This window comes from Ranitomeya imitator, chromosome 3 (assembly GCF_032444005.1).
Source record: "Ranitomeya imitator isolate aRanImi1 chromosome 3, aRanImi1.pri, whole genome shotgun sequence".
In the NCBI taxonomy this organism is placed as follows: Eukaryota; Metazoa; Chordata; class Amphibia; order Anura; family Dendrobatidae; genus Ranitomeya; species Ranitomeya imitator.
The window spans coordinates 93,096,647-93,121,278 of NC_091284.1; the positions used below are offsets into that span (position 1 = coordinate 93,096,647).

At 43.3% G+C, this 24,632-nt stretch overlaps 1 protein-coding gene across 2 annotated transcripts in view; it reads right to left on the bottom strand.

Annotated features, from left to right (window-relative positions):
- ABR (ABR activator of RhoGEF and GTPase) overlaps nucleotides 1-24,632 on the bottom strand; it is a 427,958-nt gene that overhangs the window by 356,791 nt on the left and 46,535 nt on the right. The window contains exon 1 of one of the 2 annotated variants that reach the window (XM_069761142.1): nucleotides 3,696-4,024. The exons of the other annotated variant lie outside the window; for it this stretch is intronic. Within the exon in view, the coding sequence (XP_069617243.1) occupies nucleotides 3,696-3,756 (61 nt within the window). The 5' untranslated portion in view covers nucleotides 3,757-4,024. Of the gene's footprint in view, nucleotides 1-3,695; nucleotides 4,025-24,632 lie in introns of those variants that run through there. 2 annotated transcript variants of the gene reach the window in all.

Genomic DNA, 24,632 nt, shown 5'->3' on the forward strand with positions numbered 1-24,632 from the left:
GCCCTGGCTCTCATTCCTTCCCCAGTGCCGCTCCAGCCCTGGCTCTCATTCCTTCCCCAGTGCCGCTCCAGCCCTGGCTCTCATTCCTTCCCCAATGCGACTCCAGCCCTGGCTCTCATTCCTTCCCCGATGCTGTTCCAGCCCTGGCTCTCGCTTCTTCCCCAGTGCTGCTCCAGCCCTGGCCCTCATTCCTTCCCCAGTGCTGCTCCAGCCCTGGCTCTCGTTCCTTCCCCGATGCTGTTCCAGCCCTGGCTCTCATTCCTTCCCCAATGCTGCTCCAGCACTGCCTCACTGCAGTTTTCCGCCGGTCTTTGTAGACACGGTTGCAGCAGTGATGAACCATGATTGACTGCTTGCAACCAACCACTGGCAAGCTAAAGTAGGTATGAGACATGGATTTAGCAGCAATTTTAGGCCAAGAAAAGGCTGACTGTAGTGTTCTTCAATGAGTTTACAACAAAAAGTCCAGAAAAATCTCTGCCCCCTTGTTAGGTCACAGATCTCTGGTTCTTAGATCACTCAATTCTACAAATTATATTTGAATTAAAAAAAAAAAAAAAACAAGCAAAACTACTTTTCCCAATCAAAGTCTGGCCACTGAAGACACAATCCATACAGTTAAGATGTACAAACTTCTGCAAAAATAAAGCAACTGTCTGTCAACTCAGAGGGCAAGATGCGCACATCCGGCCAGGGGCATTTTTAGGCTATAACTATACAGTGGCATTTGTTGCCCATAAGCCTCCAATATTAAGAACATATATTGGGCGGTATATTTTTATTTTTTACTGGAAACCTTTATAATGGAATACTGCAGCAGACTGAGGAATACCGTAAAGCAGAAAAAAACGGCATACTGACTTATCAGCCTGTCAGAGGCAATAGAGATTCTTTTTCGGCCTTGGTTCGGTAATTTGGGGCTACACATACATTTGATGATTTGATGTATAGGCTAGCACCTTTCCATATAACAAACGGGCACCGGAAATGCAGTGTGAAATCCCACGGATAGTATAGGATACACTGGCACCATAGACGCAATGACTAATGGATGCAAAAGAAATGATTGACAGCTCAGATTACATTTACTACAGGAATAGAATCTAGTTATACAGTAAATCTAATTATTGCTGCTTAATCCAGGTCTATCCTGAATGTATACATCATCAGTACCCATATATGATGCACCGGCACGGCCATGATTGTCAACAACTAAACCGCATGATACGTCAGTGTAACGTTATCTATGACCGGGAGACACGGCACTCTGCAATTTTCCAGGTGATTTGGTGTTTAGTGAAAATAGCAATACAGCAATTTTACAGCTTTCAGATGCCGCATTTCCAGTCTGGTTCCCTCCCCTACCGGCTCCCTGAGCAGACAGCCATCAGCATGGCATAAAACTCAGCTGTCAGTCAAAAAATGGCACCGGGCTCTCATGCAAAAATGCTGCACCCTGCGGCCATGAAGACTGTCTTCTGGATCCCTGAAACATTAGCAATATTAGTGCCTAATACAATATTCTGATATTCAACATGGCGAGTTGTTATAAATTAACCCCATCAGTCTCACGCTGATATGAGTCAGTATTTTTTTCCAATATTTACCCAATTCTAGTCTATGAGGGGTCCCAGCCCCCCTTTATATATTGGAATATTAACCAATGCGTCCATGATTATGCATCTGGACAAGATAACATGTCGGTGCCATCTAAGCCGCATTGTTGTTGGGGTATTTTCTGGACAATATCAACTTCGTATTTGCGAAGCTACAGAGTGTGATGGTTTGTACATTGCACCATGTGTGTGTTTTATTCAGTATTCATGTATATTAATCATATAACGGATATATTAGAATATGCATAGGAGTGATGCAACGTTACATATCTTCCCTCCATCCGTTTCGATTCATTTGTGCAGGCATGGGTGTATACACCATTCACACACACACACACACACACACACACACACACACACACACACACACACATGCTCTGTACTCTTCTTTTATTCAGGAGGGAAATGAAAATCAAAGGGCCCGAATCTGCCACACATCTAGACAGCGCAGACAGCTGATCAATCCCAAGCCAGACTCATCCGAGCAGCGATGCCAGCCCCAGCTGGGAGAAAATGAGCACAGAATACCAGATGTGAACAGGATCACGTAAGCGGGGAAGTGAGAAGCCGGGAGCGATGTGTGCACAAAATGGATAAAGCTGATGCACAGCACAAAGGTAGAGAAGGTGCAAAATTATTAAAGTAGGCCAGGTCTGGAGAAAAGTAACCACAAAAAGATATTATGCATCAAAAATAATGTCACAGACCACAGGAAATCTCACCTCTCCTGATACAACTAGGGTGTGCAGCGATGAAAGCGAGCTCGTCCTTCCCATTTACGTAGACATATGTTCTGGGCATCATTGATGTACATCCTCTATAGGCGCTCGCCGATCCTCTACACTGTACCAAGGTGCACACTGCCCATATGTGTCCATGGGTGAGGCCCAGTTGTAATATAACTGTGGATATAAATATAGGGTGTGTGTGTGTGTGTGTGTGTGATATACGGTAAGTGTGTGTGTGATATAAGTGTGTGTGTGATATAAGTGTGTGTGTGTGATATAAGTGTGTGTGATATAAGTGTGTGTGTGTGATATGAGTATGTGTGTGAGAGATAAGCGTGTGTGTGTGTGTGTGATAGTGAGTGTGTGTGAGTGTGAGATAAGTGTGTGTGTGTGTGTGTGATAGTGTGTGTGTGTGTGTGTGATATACGGTAAGTGTGTGTGTGATATAAGTGTGTGTGTGATATAAGTGTGTGTGTGTGATATAAGTGTGTGTGATATAAGTGTGTGTGTGTGATATGAGTATGTGTGTAAGAGATAAGCGTGTGTGTGTGTGATAGTGTGTGTGAGTGTGAGATAAGTGTGTGTGTGTGATAGTGTGTGTGTGTGTGATATACGGTAAGTGTGTGTGATATACGGTAAGTGTGTGTGATATAAGTGTGTGTGTGTGATATAAGTGTGTGTGATATAAGTGTGTGTGTGTGATATGAGTATGTGTGTGTGATATGAGTATGTGTGTGAGAGATAAGCGTGTGTGTGTGTGTGTGTGTGTGTGTGTGATAGTGAGTGTGTGTGAGTGTGAGATAAGTGTGTGTGTGTGTTAACTGTGTGTGTTGTGTGTGTGTGTGTGTGTGTGTGTGTGTGTGTGTGTGTGTGTGTGTGTGTGTGTGTGTGTATATATATATATATATATATATACATACATACATACATATATACACACACACACATACATATATAAACATACAAGCACACATACACCAATATACACACGCATACATACACACACCCCATATACTCTCACGCATACATATACACACCATATACACACAAACATACACCATATACGCACACTCATGCACACATTTATATACATAATACTTGTAACCTATATATATCTCAACAACAATGCTGAACAAGAAAATCTTGACAATTGACTTTTTTGGCCAAGTGACTTTTTTTGCCCTTTTTTGAAGGTACAGTTCGTACTCAAGCGTTGTAATGCGAGCCATAACATGGTTATTCCATGTGCGAGTGAATGAATGAATGAATCTTTTAGAAACAAAAAATATATATCTGCGTTATCGAAGTGAAGACCGGCACTATGCAAAACCCCGGAAAAACGGCCACTTACTGCTGTAGAGAGTGTCTATCCAGGAGAGACGAGGCATTCCTTGGTGGCTCACGGGCTCCATGGTGTCTCATTCAAGAAGTCCTTCAGATCCCCACCTGCATTTCATCAGACACTGATGGAGAAGATGTTCAGGCCAGGACCGGTGCCCCCTGGGGAAGGAAGCGGTTCATGTCTCAGAGAGGGAGCGATAGGTAGAGCGCAGAGGACAGGACACTGCAGGGGACAGGCCAAAGCTTTGCAGAGGAAAGCAGCACAGTATATGAAGAAAAAATGGTAGGAGAGAGGAAAGCAGGAGGACAGGCAAGCAGCAGAGATTCTACCGGAGACTGAGGATGCTAGTGCCAAGGATGCCTAAGAGATCCAAGCTCATGCATGAGCGGAGGCGCGGGCTGATGCTTTGTGTCCCTGAAGTTCTCTGTGTGTTTACACTGAAGATGCAGAGGAGGGGGCTGTGTTAGGTGGAAAGGGGGTGGGTTAGGGGAAGCTCTGTCCTGAAACTGACAGATGGGCGGATGGTTTTCCCCTTGGATGCAGATGGTAATTAGCTGTGTCCTGAACACAGAGCCTGTGCTCCCTCTAGGCACCTGCCGGGGACCGCAGCATCCGAGACCTATACAATGCTGCCATTCGCCTGCATTGTCGTGTGCAGCAAATCCACTACTGCGGTCTCTCCCAGTCACTGGGAAACCCCTCGATAAGATGGCATCATTGTATGAGGGTCTCCATGTCAGCCATCTGATAAAGACCACCTGCTTGTAGAGACCATGGATGCTAGCCGGTAACCATGCTGCCTTCTATGACTGGTCCTGCCCCAGCCTCTCCTCCCTTTCGTACCTGTTGGAAAGCAGTTCGTTCAGCGATTTGCCACCGTCTGTGCCGGCAGTATTGTTTTCTGTAATGAAATGGATCCTGCGTCTGCACAAACGTGTTAAGTCTTGTAAGCAGAACCGCCAGTGTGTCAGCCAACAAATCGATAAACTCACTGGGAGAATGACGCCTGCGGACACCAGACTCTATCGTTAAAACAAATGGGTTTTTAATTTCGGCCACTATCATCGGCCTGGTAGATAATGTCTTTGGCAGATTTCCATTTAAAGGGAAATCAGGATTGAACTTGAGACCCTACGATAAAGGCACGTGCTGATTAGATCCACAGACATTGGCGAAAAGTTGGCCAAAGTAGTAGATTTTGACAGACCATTATTTGTCATCTGCAATGGTCGATGACCGCGATCTGTAGCAGGAATTCTGCACCTGCTATTGGGCTGAACCAGACGTGTGCAGCCACCGATCATCGGCCACATTGCACATTATCATTTTTTTCTTTATTTTGGAATATATCCCTGATGTACCATTGTAGTTTGATGACTGGGTCGTTTGCACATACAATCTGATGTTCGATTGATGACCCCCCCACTCAGGACACATGTGGCCAGCCGTACACCAGTGCTCCCCAATACTGCTCCAGCAACTAGATCGCTCCAGAGAAATGAACGCTTCTACAACGTCTCACCGTGCCAAACATGCTGCCGTCTATCTACAACTATAGCAAAGGAAAACTTACACCGAGACAAGCGAACTAGGAACAAGTCCAAATCAATGAGTGACTGAGTGCACGCTGCGTTGGTGGCCAATGTCAGCATAAAGAGTCAGGCGGCATTCACCCAATAATAACATCCGTCCACCATAGAGATATATTGCATACAAAATCCACACTGCATTGTATGCAGCATGCTTTACTGAGGGCTCAAGCAAGGAAAAAAATGCAAGCTACACTTTAACCCACAGATAATCAGCGTGCAGGGCAGGCATGCACCGGGCTGACCGGGGACAGTGTGTACTGGATCCACTGCGCACAGACATGTACCGGACTCACAATGCACAGGCGTAAACTGGCCTGACAATTTTTGGTCTCCGTCTGGTCAGTGGCGACATAGTAGTATATGCCAGGGGTGGGCAATTTATTTTCCCAAGGGGCCAAATGAGACCATGACTGTTGTGAAGAGCCGAACCAAAAGGCTGAAATTAATTCTGCTCACTAATTAAATGAACAATTATTTATCTTAATATTGATTGGATCACTTAATATTGAGCAGAATTAACAAAGCTCCCTATATATTGTAAGAGCCCCCACATAGCCTCTATATATGGCATGAGCACCAGCATAGCCTCTATATACGGCATGAGCTCCAGCATAGCCTCCTAAACACAGCATGAGCCCCCCATATAGCCTCCTATGTATATAAATATCCCATACACATGGTGGGAAAGGAAAAAAAAAAAAAACACTTGCCTCGCTCCCGTTCCCCGGTGCTCTGCCTTTATTCCTGCCTCCGATGCACAGTGTACAAATGATGTGATAAAATGACATCGTCACATCAGCTGTCTCACATGCTGATTGGTGGACGACAAGGCCTAGTGCCAACTTCCCCTTGTTCAAGAAACTCCTACAAACTGACAGTGGATGGGGGCAGGTACGATGCAGCCCATGGGCCAGTTTCAGCCCTTTGGATGTATCGCAAGATGGCCAGATGTGGCCCGCACACTGCATTTCGCCCGGGTCCGGTATAAGCCATATCAAAGTTACATAAATAGCTACAAGCTGGCAGTAATATGGATATAAGTGAATATACAGTGGCATGCAAAAGTTTGGGCACCCCTAAAATGACTGTTATTGTTTACAGTTAAGCAAGTTGTATACGAAATGATGTCTAAAAGGCCTAAAGTTAAAGACACATTTTCTTTTTTCAAGTTGCTTTTTCTTCAGGTCGAAATGTAATTAAGAAATGGTATTTATCAGGAATAGTGGAGGTCAAGGTAAGGTCTGGAAGACCAAGCAAAATTTCAGTGAGAGCTGCTCGTAAGATTGATAGAGAGGCAAATCAGAATCACCCCTTGACTGCAAAACAGCTTCAGAAAGATTTGGCAGTCTGTGGAGTTTCAGTACATTCTTCTACTATTCAGACACACCTGAACAAACATGGCCTTCATGGAAGAGTCATCAGAAGAAAACCTCTCCTGCATCCTCCCCATAAAATTCAGCATCAGAAGTATGCAAAAGAACATCTAAACAAGCCTAATGCATTTTGGAAACAAGTCCTGTGGACCGATGAGGTTAAAATAGAACTCTTTGGCCACAATGATGAAAGGTATGTGTGGAGAAAATAAAGGGCACAGAATTTCAGGAAAAGAACACCTTACCAACCATTAAGAATGGGGGTGCATCAGTCATGCTTTGTGGTTGTGTTGCAGCCAATGGCACTGGGAACATTTTAGGCTATGTGCACACGTTCAGGAATTCATGCAGAAAATTCCTGAGAATTCCGGACATTTTCTGCATGAAATCCGCAAGAAAACCGCGTGCGTTTTTGCCGCGGTTTTGACGCGTTTTTGCCGCGGTTTTTTCCGGACACTTCCCAATGCATTTTGGAGTGGGAAATCCGCAAAAAAACGCAAAAAGATAGAGCATGTCCGGATTTTGTGCCTGATGCGTTTTTTTTGCGGAAAAAAACGCATCATGTGCACAAAACATGCGGAATTCATTCTAAATGATGGGATGCTTATTGTATGCAGTTTTTTTGCGGTTTTATAGCGTTTTTATCGGGAAAAACCGCGAAGAAACCGGAACGTGTGAACACAGCCTTATGGGTAGAGGGAAGAATGAATTCAATGAAATTTCAACAAATTCTTGACGCAAACAAAACATCACCTGTAAAAAAAAAAAAAAAAAAAAAAAGATGAAGTTGAAAGAGGATGGCTTCCAGGTATGGATAATGATCCTAAAAACACATGTCAGAATCCACAATAGACTACATCAAAAGGCAGAAGGTTATGAAAAATGACCCTTAAAGTCCCCTGAAGTGAACACCATTGAAAATCTGTGACAAGACCTCAAAATAGAGCATGAAAGACGACCCAGGAATCTCACAGAACTGGGAGAATTTTACAAAGTATAATGGATGAAAATCCCTCACACAAGAACTGAAAAACTGTTGGCTGACTACAAAATGCGTTTACAAGTTGATACTTTTAAAAGGGGGTACTAACTATGCAGGGTACCCAAACTTTTGTATCGGCCATTTTCCTACTTTTGATAATTTTTATAATGTAAAAGATGGAAAAAATATATATATATTTATATTTTTTTATTTTTTCTTTATTATTTTTTTGTCTACAATACAAAGTAAATGTGTCATCTTTAACTTCAGGCCTTTTAGAGATCATTTCATCTTCAACTTGCTTTACTGTTCACAATAACAGTAATTTTGACCAGGGGGTGCCCACATTTGTACACTAAAATATCCATCCATTTAATCTCTGATGTTCCAGCATAGCACCGCCACAGCCTATCTACCCCATGTGACGCTGCATACAATCACTGGCCTCAAAGATATAAGTCACATGCGGCCATTAAATCCAGCGATTGTCTGCAGCATTCACGTGAAAGGGGATACAGACAGAGGCGGCCGATGTGGGGATTAAATGAGTGAGTATATCCTCTTGACTTATTTTGCCAGTAAAGCGGACCATACCTTTAAACAATAGCAAGTTTCCGTCCCTGGTGCCAATTTCACCTTCTTCAAGAAACCCCAACAATCTGTCACACATTTATTCCCATGCCCATGTATGTGCTCAGTGATCACATCACTTGGGGTATAGTAAAATTGAGCAGATTTTTGCAGAAATTTCCAAGTGCCGTCAACCCCTCCCCCATTCAGATGTTTCTGTACTGGTTTGGCCAAGTGTGAATATACCTTTAAAATGCTATGGTTATCAGGTGAAGAAGTACAATCACATATCATTCAGAGCATAAATAGTTGCAAAGTATCCCATTGAATTCACTAGGTTTACCTTTATCTCTGCCAATAAAGCCATACGATCCTACAAATACATCAAACCTCCAAATATAAATTGCTAACAATGCACTGAACAATCCAGAAACAACAATATTTTATTCATGGCTCCATCCATATAATAAGGCTGTGTGCACACGTTGCTGAGGTTTCATGTTTTTTTCACATTTTTTGCGTTAAAAATGCTATAAAACCACAAAAAAAAAAAGCATACAATATGCATCCCATCATGAATTCCGCATGTTTTGTGCACATGATGCGTTTTTTTTTCCGCAAAAAAAATGCATCGCGGTAAAAAAAAGGCAGCATGTTCATTAAATTTGCAGGTTTTTTTTTGCGGATTTCCCACTATAAAACGCATTGGGAATTGTCCGGAAAAAAACGCATCAAAAACGTGCAAAAACGCACAAAAAAAATGCATGCAGATTTCTTGCAGAAAATTTCAGGTTTTTCTCAGGAATTTTCTGCAAGAAATCCTGAACGTGTGCACATAGCCTTAACATATATAAATGGACCCGTGATGCGAAAAGTATAAAACCCATTCCCACAAAGGTTCGCGAGTTTTCATAGTTGAGGCCGTAATTTACACGATAGCATCGATATACAGATAACAAAATTAAAAAAAAACAAAAAAAAAAACACACGTATATAATTCAGAGCTGCTAAATAATTTATCAGTGAATAATAGGACAATAACGCACCCCACCACGGGCTAAGTGCAGCATACCAACACCATACAACCAGAAACAAATGGGCTACTTGCACATTGAACAAGTCTGTAGGAACCTGTTCACACACCACAAAGAAACTTGAAGACACAAAAAAGCATAGTGAGGTCAAAAATACTCTGTTGTAAAAAAAAAAAAAATCACAGTAATAAGCAAGTGCTAGTCAAAAGATGGAAAAAAAAACCCAGGGTATTTAGTTGATACGTTTTTTTGCAAAAAAAACCACCATATATACTGGGGAATAAACAAGTACGCATCAAAAACAAAAAAAAAAGCGTCCAATACATATAAATCTACAAAAAGTTCTGCTAAAAGAAAAATAAAAAAACCAAGACTTGCATTCATGCAGCGATTGAGCCAAGTCCAACTTTAGGTAGCAGCCGGCTAGTGGCAACGTTGGCAGCCATTTCTACCCAGGAGGGGAGATCAGACATGGGAATTCGATAGGCGCAGGTTATTATGTTAGCGGTCCATTGCATTTCCCCGTCAGTCCCAACCTTTCTGAGAGCTGTGAAGGTTAACAAGCTTAGGTAGCGCTCTACAGATAGCCCATCTCCTTTCATGCCTGGTACACACAAGGCCTTGGTCTTGAGCCCGCGGGCTGGGAGCAGAGCAGCAATTACACAAAAACGCTGTTGTGAAAACATTAATGATTAGTTGGGCCCCAGAGCATCTCACATTTCTCCGGCTTCAGATCCTTTGTTCTGTGGTTTTCCAAACCGGAGCTGACACACAAAGGGCTCAAGTCCTCGGCGGAGAAGGAGCGCCAGCTGATCCTACACATCCCAGATAGAGAATAAGGGCTTGTAGGGCATGGGGGGGGGGGGGGGACGCATCGTTTTTTCCTTGTACTTTATAATAATCCAACTTCGTGTCATATTAGTCAAGATAAATAAGTCTATTCCTTAACATGCCAATGTGCTGTAAGTAGATCGTGGCATAAGGCTGGTGCATACGGCTCTTGTCACCACCATCAGCACATGCACTAAGGAGGAATATGGCCACAGTCTGGAAAGAGGCCTAGGGGAGCCAAGGAAATGATTGTGGTGGCCCACTCTGGAGGAAAGCTCAGTCTTCTGCGCCTCCCTGTAAACTTATAAGGGGTATTCTCAAGTTTGGAAATTCTCTGGTATCCGATAAATGACTTCTCAATCACTGTAAGTTAGACCACCACTGGGACCCCCACCGTTCCCAGACAACAAGGGGCCTGAAGAGCCTCACGAGAAAAAATGGTACGTGCGTCATCAGTGCGCCGTCAGCGCTCCAGGCGGGGCAGCACAACATCAGCGCTACAGGCGGGGCCAGCACAACATCAGCGCTACAGGCGGGGCCAGCACAACATCAGCGCTACAGGCGGGGCCAGCATGCCGTCAGCACTCCAGGCGGGGCCAGCACAACATCAGCGCTACAGGCGGGGCCAGCATGCCGTCAGCACTCCAGGCGGGGCCAGCACAACATCAGCGCTACAGACGGGGCCAGCGCGCTGTCAGTACTTTTCACGGATGGATAAATGACAAAGCTTCTCCTTTAAATTTTGAATGTTAAATACGAACAGCGCACAGATGCCATCCACGTGTTGTAAGTATTTTTCACGGATCGATAGACTTGTATTGCCCCTTGTCATTAAAAACAAAACATATGAAGAGCACCATGGGTACCTGATGTATCCATGATAAATACGAACATGAGGTCTTAGACTTCTGTTGTAGGAAAAGAGAAACTGAATTTATGCAGAACACAAAATGCTGATGTGAACAGGGGCTAAACAAATGGTATATAGATGCATACTGGTCATGTGAAAAACAAAATAACACACTCTTGGCCTCCGTCTGTGGAATAGGGACCTATAGAAACTTTAAAGGTTGTCCAGTCAAACCCGGGAAGTCTGTAGTCAGTCACTGTGTGACCGCAGGCTTATGAATCCCCCCAGCGCACGCACTGTAAGCTGTGAGGATTCGCCAGTTTCAGACCCGAGAACGAAGGGTATGTACGAGTTATACGAACCCCTGGCCAGTGGGCGCAACCTCGCTCTAATTTGACAAGACAAGACCTTTAAATTAAAGGTCAGAAAAGCCCCTAATATACACTTTGGGCTAAGTGCACTAAGGCAGTGTGTATTTAGCCTCATGAGCAGTACTGGCAATCTGTCAAAACATGAGGTCAAACCTTGTGATTCACGGATTCCAGCTTCAGAACAAGAGTTAGGGCGCAGTGAGATGGCCATATCACCCACGCGAGGATCGTATCGCAGTGCACGGACTGACAGTCGGCTCTCCTGACCCCAACAGTATGTCATCCACGAACACAATTAATGAAACTATTTTACTGGATCTGGGTATCCCATCCGCTAAAATCTGTGAATGTGCTATTCTGATCAGTTATTGCAGAACAAACTCAGCCACACAAGTCCTAACAGATGGTACATGAAAGCCATATGTTTTTAACAACTGAGTTTTTTTTGCAGGCGCAAAAACGAACATGGTATTGTGAACATACAGTACCAGTTAGAAGTTTGGACATACCTGGTCATGCAATGGTTTTCCATGAACTGATTGAAATGTGCACATTACAAACTCAGACTAACGGCAGCAAAACCACAAAAGCAAACAAGGAGAAAAGAAACATGTGAAACCAACCAGAATATAGGCTAAACCTAAAGATTCGTCAGAGTATCCCCTTTTATATCTGATGACCGATTAATAACCTACACAGCAAACTCTCAAGCAGCTTCATCAGGTTGTCTCCTGGTATGGACAGGAAAACCTAGTCAGAGGACATTTAGGAAGTCACTGATCTTCAGAAAGCATTTGCGGCCATTAGGTGTATTTTGTGGTTCTATATAGTGCTGAGCTATATTCCACAAATTTTCTACCCAGAATATGGCAAGTACTAAACTAAATAAAAAGAAATGACAGTCCTTTAAAAGACATCAAGGTAACAATCCAGAAAATAACAAGAATTTTAAGGCTATATGCACACGTTGCAGATTTTTGTGCGGATTTCTTCCTTTTTTTACCCCTGCATTTCGATTATGGAATGGGTGCAGAAACGCAGCAGATCTGCAAAACGAATTAACATGGCCCTTTTTTGAATCTGCTGCGTTTTCCGTGCAGATTTTTCCGCACCATTAGCACAGCAATTTTTTTGCCATTGATTTACATTGTACTGTAAATAACTGGCGGATCTGCAGCGCTTCTGCACGGAACAAAACGCTGAAGAGCTGCAGGTAATTCCAGTGATTAAATTGGCTCTTATGAGGATCTCCCCAGGAAATGATGACAAACACCTAAGCTGCAGAGGATAAGTTCATCAGTTACAAGCTCTTAACACTGCAAATTGACAGCATCTCACGTGAAAGCCCTCAAAATGTTTCACAGACATCAAGCAGCAGAAACATCAACATCAAATCTCCAAAGGAGACTGCGAGAGGCAGACCTTGATTATTATTTATTATAGCGCGATTTATTCCATGTGCTTTACATGTGAAAGGGGGTGTACATAAATAAAAACGAGTACAGTAATCTTAAACACTAAAAGTCATGACTGTTACAGGAGGAGAGAGGACTCACATGGTTGAAATGCTGCAAAAGAGCCACTACTGAGGTTTGCAAACAAGAATAGACTCGTTTAGGCAAGCAACACAAGGATTGGACATTAGATCAGTATAAAATTATACTGTGGTCTGATGAGTCAAATCTGAGATTCCTGGTACTAACAGCCATGTCTTGGAAGGTTTAGAAACAATCTGCTCTCCATTTCTACATGTGGTGTCAAAAATTAACCCCTTTACCCCCAAGGGTGGTTTGCACGTTAATGACCAGGCCAATTTTTACAATTCTGACCACTGTCCCTTTATGAGGTTATAACTCCGAAACGCTTCAACGGATCCTGGTGATTCTGACATTGTTTTCTCGTGACATATTGTACTTCATGATAGTGGTAAAATTTCTTTGATAGTACCTGCGTTAATTTGTGAAAAAAACGGAAATTTGGCGAAAATTTTGAAAATTTCGCAATTTTCAAACTTTGAATTTTTATGCAATTAAATCACAGAGATATGTCACACAAAATACTTAATAAGTAACATTTCCCACATGTCTCCTTTACATCAGCATAATTTTGGAACCAATTTTTTTTTTTGTTAGGGAGTTATAAGGGTTAAAAGTTGACCAGCAATTTCTCATTTTTACAACACCATTTTTTTTTTAGGGACCACGTCTCATTTGAAGTCATTTTGAGGGGTCTATATGATAGAAAATGCCCAAGTGTGACACCATTCTAAAAACTGCACCCCTCAAGGTGCTCAAAACCACATTCAAGAAGTTTATTAACCCTTCAGGTGTTTAATAGGAATTTTTGGAATGTTTAAATAAAAATGAACATTTAACTTTTTTACACAAAAAATTTACTTCAGCTCCAATTTGTTTTATTTTACCAAGGGTAACAGGAGAAATTGGACCCAAAAAGTTGTTGTCCAATTTGTCCTGAGTACGCTGATACCCCATATGTGGCAGTAAACCACTGTTTGGGCGCATGGGAGAGCTCGGAAGGGAAGGAGCGCTATTTGACTTTTCAATGCAAAATTGACAGGAATTGAGATGGGACGCCATGTTGCGTTTGGAGAGCCACTGATGTGCCTAAACATTGAAACCCCCCACAAGTGACACCATTTTGGAAAGTAGACCCCCTAAGGAACTTATCTGGATGTGTGGTGAGCACTTTGACCCACCAAGTGCTTCACAGAAGTTTATAATGCAGAACCGTAAAAATAAAAAATCATATTTTTTCACAAAAATTATATTTTTGCCCCCAATTTTTTATTTTTCCAAGGGTAAGAGAAGAAATTGGACCTCAAAGGTTGTTGTCCAATTTGTCCTGAGTACGCTGATACCCCATATGTGGCAGTAAACCACTGTTTGGGCGCATGGGAGAGCTCGGAAGGGAAGGAGCGCAGTTTGACTTTTCAATGCAAAATTGACAGAAATTGAGATGGGACGCCATGTTGCGTTTGGAGAGCCACTGATGTGCCTAAACATTGAAACCCCCCACAAGTGACACCATTTTGGAAAGTAGACCCCCTAAGGAACTTATCTAGAGGTGTGGTGAGCACTTTGACCCACCAAGTGCTTCACAGAAGTTTATAATGCAGAACCGTAAAAATAAAAAATCATATTTTTTCACAAAAATTATATTTTTGCCCCCAATTTTTTATTTTTCCAAGGGTAACAGGAGAAATTGGACCCCAAAAGTTGTTGTCCAATTTGTCCTGAGTACACTGATACCCCATATGTGGGGGGGAACCACCGTTTGGGCGCATGGGAGGGTTCGGAAGGGAAGGAGCGCCATTTGGAATGCAGACTTATATGGAATGGTCTGCAGGCGTCACATTGCGTTTGCAGAGCCCCTAATGTACCTAAACAGTAGAAACCCCCCACAAGTGACACCATTTTGGAAAGTAGACCCCCTAAGGAACTCATCTTGATGTGTTGTGAGAGCTTTGAACCCCCAAGTATTTCACTACAGTTTATAACGCAGAGCCATGCAAATAAAAAATATTTTTTTTTTCACAAAAATTATATTTTAGCCCCCAGTTTTGTATTTTTCCAAGGTTAGCAGGAGAAATTGGACCCTAAATGTTGTTGTCCAATTTGTCCTGAGTACGCTGATACCCCATATGTGGGGGGGAACCACCGTTTGGGCGCATGGGAGGGTTCGGAAGGGAAGGAGCGCCATTTGGAATGCAGACTTAGATGGAATGGTCTGCAGGCGTCACATTGCGTTTGCAGAGCCCCTAATGTACCTAAACAGTAGAAACCCCCCACAAGTGACCCCATATTGGAAACTAGACCCCTCAATGAACTTATCTAGATGTGTTGTGAGAACTTTGAACCCCCAAGTGTTTCACTACAGTTTATAACGCAGAGCCGTGAAAATAAAAAATCTTTTTGTTTTCCCACAAAAATTATTTTTTAGCCCCCAGTTTTGTATTTTTCCAAGGGTAACAGGAGAAATTGGTCCACAAAAGTTGTTGTCCAAATTGTCCTGAGTACACTGATACCCCATATGTTGGGGTAAACCCCTGTTTGGGCACACAGGAGAGCTCGGAAGGGAAGGAGCACTGTTTTACTTTTTCAACGCAGAATTGGCTGGAATTGAGATCGGACGCCATGTCGTGTTTGGAGAGCCCCTGATGTGCCGAAACAGTGGAAACCCCCCAATTATAACTGAAACCCTAATCTAAACACACCCCTAACCCTAATTCCAACGGTAACCCTAACCACACCTCTAACCCTGACACACCCCTAACCCTAATCCCAACCCTATTCCCAACTGTAAATGTAATCTAAACCCTAACTTTAGCCCCAACCCTAACTGTAGCCCCAACCCTAACCCTAACCCTAACCCTAACCCTAGCCCTAACCCTAACCCTAGCCCTAGCCCTAACCCTAGCCCTAACCCTAGCCCTAACCCTAGCCCTAACCCTAGCCCTAACCCTAGCCCTAACCCTAGCCCTAACCCTAGCCCTAATGGGAAAATGGAAATAAATAAAAAAAAATTTATTTTTCCCTAACTAAGGGGGTGATGAAGGGGGGTTTGATTTACTTTTATAGCGAGTTTTTTAGCGGATTTTTATGATTGGCAGCCGTCACACACTGAAAGACCCTTTTTATTGCAAAAAATATTTTTTGCAATACCACATTTTGAGAGCTATAATTTTTCCATATTTTGGTCCACAGAGTCATGTGAGGTCTTGTTTTTTGCGGGACGAGTTGACGTTTTTATTGAAAACATTTTTGGGCACGTGACATTTTTTTTATCGCTTTTTATTCCGATTTTTGTGAGGAAGAATGACCAAAAGCCAGCTATTCATGAATTTCTATTGGGGGAGGCGTTTATACCGTTCCGCGTTTGGTAAAATTGATAAATCAGTTTTATTCTTCGGGTCAGTACGATTACAGCGATACCTCATTTATATCATTTTTTTATGGTTTGGTGCTTTTATACGATAAAAACTATTTTACAGAAAAAATAATTATTTTTGCATCGCTTTATTCTCAGGACTATAACTTTTTTATTTTTTTGCTGATGATGCTGTATGGCGGCTCTTTTTTTGCGGGACAATATGACGCTTTCAGCGGTACCATGGTTATTTATATCTGTCCTTTTGATCGCGTGTTATTCCACTTTTTGTTCGGCGGTATGATAATAAAGCGTTGTTTTTTGCCTGTTTTTTTTTTTTTTCTTACGGTGTTTACTGAAGGGGTTAACTAGTGGGACCGTTTTATAGGTCGGGTCGTTACGGACGCGGCGATACTAAATATGTGTACTTTTATTGGTTTTTTTTTTTTATTTAGATGAAGAAATGTATTTATGGGAATAATATTTTTTTATTTTTTTCATTATTTTGGAATATTTTTTTTTATTTTTTTTACACATTTGGAAAAAATTTTTTTTACTTTTTTACTTTGTCCCAGGGGGGGACATCACAGATCAGTGATCTGACAGTTTGCACAGCACTCTGTCAGATCACTGATCTGACATGCAGCGCTGCAGGCTTCACAGTGCCTGCTCTGAGCAGGCTCTGTGAAGCCACCTCCCTCCCTGCAGGACCCGGATCCGCGGCCATCTTGGATCCGGGGCTGGAGGGAGCAGGGAGGGAGGTGAGACCCTCGCAGCAACGCGATCACATCGCGTTGCTCCGGTGGTCTCAGGGAAGCCCGCAGGGAGCCCCCTCCCTGCGCGGTGCTTCCCTGCACCGCCGGCACATCGCGATCATCTTTGATCGCGGTGTGCCAGGGGTTAATGTGCCGGGGGCGGTCCGTGACCGCTCCTGGCACATAGTGCCGGATGTCAGCTGCGATAAGCAGCTGACACCCGGTCGCGATCGGCCGCGCTCCCCCCGTGAGCGCGGCCGATCGGCTATGACGTACTATCCCGTCCAGGGTCAGATAAGCCCAGGGCACCTCGACGGGATAGTACGTCTAAGGTCACAGAGGGGTTAAGCATGGAGCTCTGGAGAGGTGTCATGGTATACGGGTGCTTTATTCCAAATTCAAGGCACAATTATAGAGTAAGGCAACCACAGCAATTTTCCACTTCATGCCATCCAATCTGGATTGCACTTAGTGACATTTTCTTTGTTTTAAAAAGGACAATCACCCAAAATACACTTTTAGTCTGTGTAAGGGCTATGTGACCAGGAGAAACAGATGGAGTGCTGCATCAGAAGACAAGGCCTTCAAAATGATCAAAACTCAACCCAATTGAGATAGTTTGTAATGAGATGGACAGGAAAGCGAAGGCAAAGCAGCAAACAACTGCTCGGTACCTCTGGGAACTCCTTCAAGACTGTTGAAAATCCACTCAAGGTAGAACTATCTGATGACGGTAGCAAACACTTTCTGAAGGCTGGTGTTTCCACCAATGAACTCTTGAAGAGGCATATTAGCTCACTAAGGCTACTTTCACACTGGCGGTTTTTTTAATACGTCGCAATGCGTCGTTTAGGGGAAAAAACGCTTCCGGCAAAGTTGTTTGCAGGATGCGTTTTTGCCCCATAGAGTTACATTACCGACGCATTGCGACGTATTGACACACGTCGCAACCGTCGTGCAACGGTTGCGCCGTGTTGTGGCGGACTGCCGGGAGCAAAAAAACGTTAAAATGTAACGCTTTTTGCAGCAGACGGACCGCTTTTTCCGACTGCGCATGCGCGGCCGGAACTCCGCCCCCACCTCCCCGAACCTCACAATGGGGCAGCGGATGCGCCGGAGAAACGCATCCGCTGCACCCATTGTGCGGCACAACAAACGCTAGCGTCGGAATCTCGGCCCGACGCAATGCGATGGGCCAAATCCGACGCTAGTGTGAAAGTAGCCTAAAGCTGCTAGAGAAAACAACAAGGGGTAGCAAAGTGGTCAGAGTAAATGGGGGTACTTTGAATAATAGAGAAAATGCCAAGAGGGTGTAAAGTGGTCAGAGTAAAAGGGGGTACTTAGAGTAATATAAGGTTTAACACATATGCAAATAATATACAACCAACTCACCCATTGACTGAATGCACAGATGCAGGCCCATGATATTGGCAATCCAGATGCAATCCAAAAGACAGCAGGCGATCCAGCACGTCGGCAAAAATAAAACTTGTATCTAAATTCACTAAAACGTATCAGACATGGCAAGATCAGAAAACGACCCATAAAAGAACGTTTCAAAGTGATAATTCTTACTCCTAACTTCCAAGGTTTAGCACACATTCTGTTTTGTTTCACATGTGTTACAATGCTCCTTGATTTCATGTATGATTGTCGGTTTGCTGCCTTCAGTCTGAATCTACAATGTGCATATTCCGATATGAACATGAACAGGAGTGTCAAAACTTTTGATCGGCACTGTATGCCCAATTAGGTGCGAAGGAAAAAATGATGTACCTTTTTTGGCACGGTTGTATAAAAAAATAATCCATTGTAGGAATTAGTCGCGTACTAATTATGTGGGTGTACTCCACATAGAAAAGCAGAGGATCTGTACCATGGAATGACAAATCTTGTGCGGAGCCATGGCCCATTAATCTTGAAACCTGCAGCAAAAATGCAATGGTCAAACCGATTTTAGCAGAGGACGCGCACGTCAGAATTTTACTCCAGTGTGAAGTTTAACTGTCTAGATACAGCTGAGATAAAACATTTTTTGTAAACTCACAAGTATGGCATTAAAAATGTACAGTGCATCATAAAACCATCTCCGGACCAATAAACCCGGGATGTGTCATCAGTATTCTGCTTAATAGGACGACAGCAGGGAGTTCTGGAATAAACTGATTTAAGCTGGAGAGAGAAAAACTTTGGCGAATGTGAAATTGTTTATTCCGCTTCTTATTTGTTCGGAGGATTAACTGTTTTTAATTAAGTGGATTACAAGTGCTATTCAATGGGGAAAGCTGGCAGATGACGGTTAAAGGATAGGATGTCGGCTAAATCTTACACGCCAGGAGCTTGGCGACACATTCTGTGCAATGACAAATGTCTGACATCTTTAGGATTGGTGAAGGAGGGTAAACAAAAAGAAAACCCCGTCAACAACTTTGAATGTTTCTTTCTTTTCATTAGGAGCAATAAACATATGTAGTTTACACAATATATAACAAAGGAGAAAAATACTGAATATTTGATATCTGTATAACTGGAAATTAACAGGAGATATTTACACGTGGCACCGCTAGGATTTTATTTTTTGTGTGTTTTTTTTAACAAGACATTTAGTAATATATAAAATCAGTTGGAATCAATAATTTTGGAAAATCCCTGCTAAAAAATGCACCACGGCAACAGATTCTTGGGATTAATGTATGTATGAAATAGCAGTAGTGTAAGAGATGGACAATGATCGTGAGACTTCAAGTTCCCCAACAATAAAACAGATTAGGACCACTGGCTAATCGCCTCCAAATATTATTTGACTGAAAAAAGGGGATGGTCGACAGGGAGCAAGTATACCTGGATTTTTGGATGCACAGATCTAACAGATACTTTGTGGCTGTGGTGCACTCTGGTATGCTCAGAAGGTAGAAGATATCAGCTGTGATATCAGGAGCTATAGAGAAAGCAGCATGCATGCTATTCTGGTGAGAAATATGCCGAGCCGCGACCTTCACTGTACAGAAGGACAAAGATCCCACTACTAACCCAAACTGCAACATGCAGCTGCTTCACCAAGGCCACACGCAAACTGGCACTGAAGCTTGTAGAGTAGTGCATGCATGGCGTCTGTGTACAGATTCTTTCCTAGAAGAATGCCACTTCTTTCTTCTATCCGAACCAAAAAAAAAAAAAAAAAACTGCATTTCTAGACTCATGCACTCTGAAAACTGCATAAAGTGCAAAAGAGACTCATGCACTCTGGAAACTACATAAAGTGCAAAAGACTCATGCACTCTGGAAACTGTATACAGTACAGAAGAGACTCCTGCACTCTGGAAACTGCATAAAGTGCAAAAGAGACTCATGCACTCTGGAAACTGTATACAGTACAAAAGAGACTCATGCACTCTGGAAACTGCATACAGCGCAGAAGAGACTCATGCACTCTACAAACTGCATAAAGTGCAAAAGAGACTCATGCACTCTGGAAACTACATACAGCGCAGAAGAGACTCATGCACTCTACAAACTACATACAGCGCAGAAGAGACTCATGCACTCTACAAACTACATACAGCGCAGAAGAGACTCATGCACTCTGGAAACTACATACAGCGCAGAAGAGACTCATGCACTCTACAAACTACATACAGCGCAGAAAAGACTCATGAACTCTGGAAACTGCATACAGCGCAGAAGAGACTCATGCACTCTACAAACTACATACAGCGCAGAAAAGACTCATGAACTCTGGAAACTGCATACAGCGCAGAAGAGACTCATGCACTCTACAAACTACATACAGCGCAGAAAAGACTCATGAACTCTGGAAACTGCATACAGCGCAGAAGAGACTCATGCACTCTACAAACTACATACAGCGCACAAGAGACTCGAACTCTGGAAACTGCATACAGCACAGAAGAGACTCATGCTCTCTACAAACTACATACAGCGCAGAAGAGACTCATGCACTCTGGAAACTACATACAGCGCAGAAGAGACTCATGAACTCTGGAAACTACATACAGCGCAGAAGAGACTCATGCACTCTACAAACTACATACAGCGCAGAAAAGACTCATGAACTCTGGAAACTGCATACAGCGCAGAAGAGACTCATGCACTCTACAAACTACATACAGCGCAGAAAAGACTCATGAACTCTGGAAACTGCATACAGCGCAGAAGAGACTCATGCTCTCTACAAACTACATACAGCGCAGAAGAGACTCATGCACTCTGGAAACTACATACAGCGCAGAAGAGACTCATGAACTCTGGAAACTACATACAGCGCAGAAGAGACTCATGCACTCTGGAAACTACATACAGCGCAGAAGAGACTCATGAACTCTGGAAACTACATACAGCGCAGAAGAGACTCATGCACTCTGGAAACTACATACAGCGCAGAAGAGACTCATGAACTCTGGAAACCACATACAGCGCAGAAGAGACTCATGAACTCTGGAAACTGCATACAGCGCAAAAGAGACTCATGCACTCTACAAACTACATACAGCGCAGAAGAGACTCATGCACTCTGGAAACTACATACAGCGCAGAAGTGACTCGAACTCTGGAAACCACATACAGCGCAGAAGAGACTCATGAACTCTGGAAACTGCATACAGCGCAGAAGAGACTCATGCACTCTACAAACTACATACAGCGCAGAAGAGACTCATGCACTCTGGAAACTACATACAGCGCAGAAGAGACTCATGAACTCTGGAAACTACATACAGCGCAGAAGAGACTCATGCACTCTGGAAACTACATACAGCGCAGAAGAGACTCATGAACTCTGGAAACTACATACAGCGCAGAAGAGACTCATGCACTCTGGAAACTACATACAGCGCAGAAGAGACTCATGAACTCTGGACACTGCATACAGCGCAGAAGAGACTCATGCACTCTACAAACTACACACAGCGCAGAAGAGACTCATGCACTCTGGAAACTACATACAGCGCAGAAGAGACTCATGAACTCTGGAAACTACATACAGCGCAGAAGAGACTCATGAACTCTGGAAACTGCATACAGCGCAGAAGAGACTCATGCACTCTACAAACTACATACAGCGCAGAAGAGACTCGTGCACTCTGAAAACTGCATACAGCGCAGAAGAGACTCATGCACTCTACAAACTACATACAGCACAGAAGAGACTCATGAACTCTGGAAACTGCATACAGCGCAGAAGACACTCATGAACTCTGGAAACTGCATACAGCGCAGAAGAGGCTCATGCTCTCTGGAAACTGCATACAGCGCAGAAAAGACTCATGCACTCTACAAACTACATACAGCGCAGAAGAGACTCATGCACTCTGGAAACTACATAAAGTGCAGAAGAGACTCATGCTCTCTGGAAACTACATACAGCGCAGAAGAGACTCATGCACTCTGGAAACTACATACAGCGCAGAAGAGACTCATGCACTCTGGAAACTGCATACAGCGCAGAAGAGACTCATGCACTCTGGAAACTACATAAAGTGCAGAAGAGACTCATGCACTCTGGAAACTACATACAGCGCAGAAGAGACTCATGCACTCTGGAAACTACATACAGCGCAGAAGAGACTCATGCACTCTGGAAACTACATAAAGTGCAGAAGAGACTCATGCACTCTGGAAACTACATACAGCGCAGAAGAGACTCATGCACTCTGGAAACTGCATACAGCGCAGAAGAGGCTCATGCACTCTGGAAACTGCATATAGTACAGAAGGGACTGCACCTGTCTGCATCAAAATATGCAATACCAATATGGTTGGACTATTGAGTTTGTTTTGTTTCTTGCTACATTTCACCTTTTTAAGTTTTGGTGCCAATTTAACCCAGCCTTTTTCTAATGTACTTTTTTTTGTTAAGCAGCAACGTTAGAATTTTACACTAAAAAATGCAATTAAGATTTTTTTACATGCATTCTTTCAGGCTCACTACAAAATCACGGCAACGGCCTGGAAGTCCTGCGCTTGTGCACTAGCCATCCGATCCCCGGACATCCGCACTGAATCTGGGTGTATGTCTCCCCGCTTCCTTTCACATGTGCACACGCTCCGGAGCTGCCGTGAGTTAGCGGCCACAGGATAGTTTGCACAGGGTGCACGCTATGGGTGCCAGGGTCTTCTCGCTCGCTGCCGCAGAGCATGCACACGTGGAAAAAAAAAAGGACATGACAGATTCCCTTTGAGAGAAAAATTCTGCAGTCTCATCCAGACAATGATTATTTATTTTCACTTCAAACATCTCAGTAGAAAAAAAAAAAAAAAAGATATAAAGTAATAAGAAATGGAGAGGTGGTAGAGGAAAGATTAGCGACTTTCATAACTCAATCTGTGCACCTAATAACCTTGGCGAGCTGCTCGGGAACAGTAATATCACAAGAGATTCTAACGTGGGCGTTTATTCACTCACCAAAAGCAACGAAACACAAACCGTGTCCTGGTCAGCAGAGGTCAATTAACATTTACTCCATGAATTATTACACGAAAATGTTCTAAATTAAAAACCCTTGAGTTGCAATCTAAGGCATAAGACAAGCTCTAATAATAATAATAATAATCATAATTTTATATAGCAAACATATTCCCCAGCACTTTACAATTAGAGGGGATGTCTACTACTAGGACAACACATTCTTGATCAAAATATTTGGCCCCCATAAAATAATAAAGCTTATACTCAACTCCCGTGCCGGCGCCGTTCCTGCGGTGTTGGCCGTCGTTCTCGTGCGGTGTTGTGTTGTGACACGAGACGTCGGCACCCAATCAGCGCTGGCGTCACTGTCTCCGCCTACGGACAAATCGATCATGAAGAGGAAGTCCAGGCTGCAGCTGATCGCGGACTTCCTCTTCATGCTCAATTCCTACAAAGCTTTATTATTTTATGGGGGCCAAACGAGGGGAATGAGAAGGAGTTGTCCAAGTAGTGGACAAATTCTTTAAGACGGGACATGTACAGACAACAATACAAAGTAGCACCTACTTCAGTTACAGGAGGAGTGAGGGCCTTGCTCCAAAGCTTACAACCTATAAACGCTAAGCCCCGACTGACCATTCACTGGGGGGAAAAAAAACAATATTAAATTGCAGTAAAAAGGGGAAACATAAAAAGGATAAAGCATAAAACTCTTCCACCGGCATAGTGCAACACAAGGCGCCAAGTAGCTGATATTCATAGCACGTTTTTGGCTTCTGTAGGTAAACAAGAGTCTCAAAACCATCAGACATCAGTGATTTTTCTGACGCAGTAGACTGCGTCCGAGCGTCCCAGTAGGCGTATACACCAGAAAAAGATGCGCCCTTGCTCTGTCGGCACAATTCTAGTCTGTGGCCGTGTCGGCGCATACACCTGGCTCCTGTTTTGCATGGGGTGGGGGTGTTCGGATGCAAGCCCTCAAGGGACCCATGAACGTGAAGATAAGCACAATATGGAAGCAACAACAATGCAAAGATGTTGAAATCTCTTCTCACCCACAGAACATAGAGCAGATGTTGATCGTTGAACATTTTTCCATTTCACTTGAAAAAATTAACTCACTTAGAAACTGATGGCTGTTAACACATCTCAAAAAGTTCTGCCGGAGCCATGTCTAGTATTGGGTACCATCCCCTCTTGTTTTTACATCAATCTGCAAACGTCTGGGAAGTGAGGAGACATACTGAAGACTTTTGGGAGAATATTCTGTGGCCTGA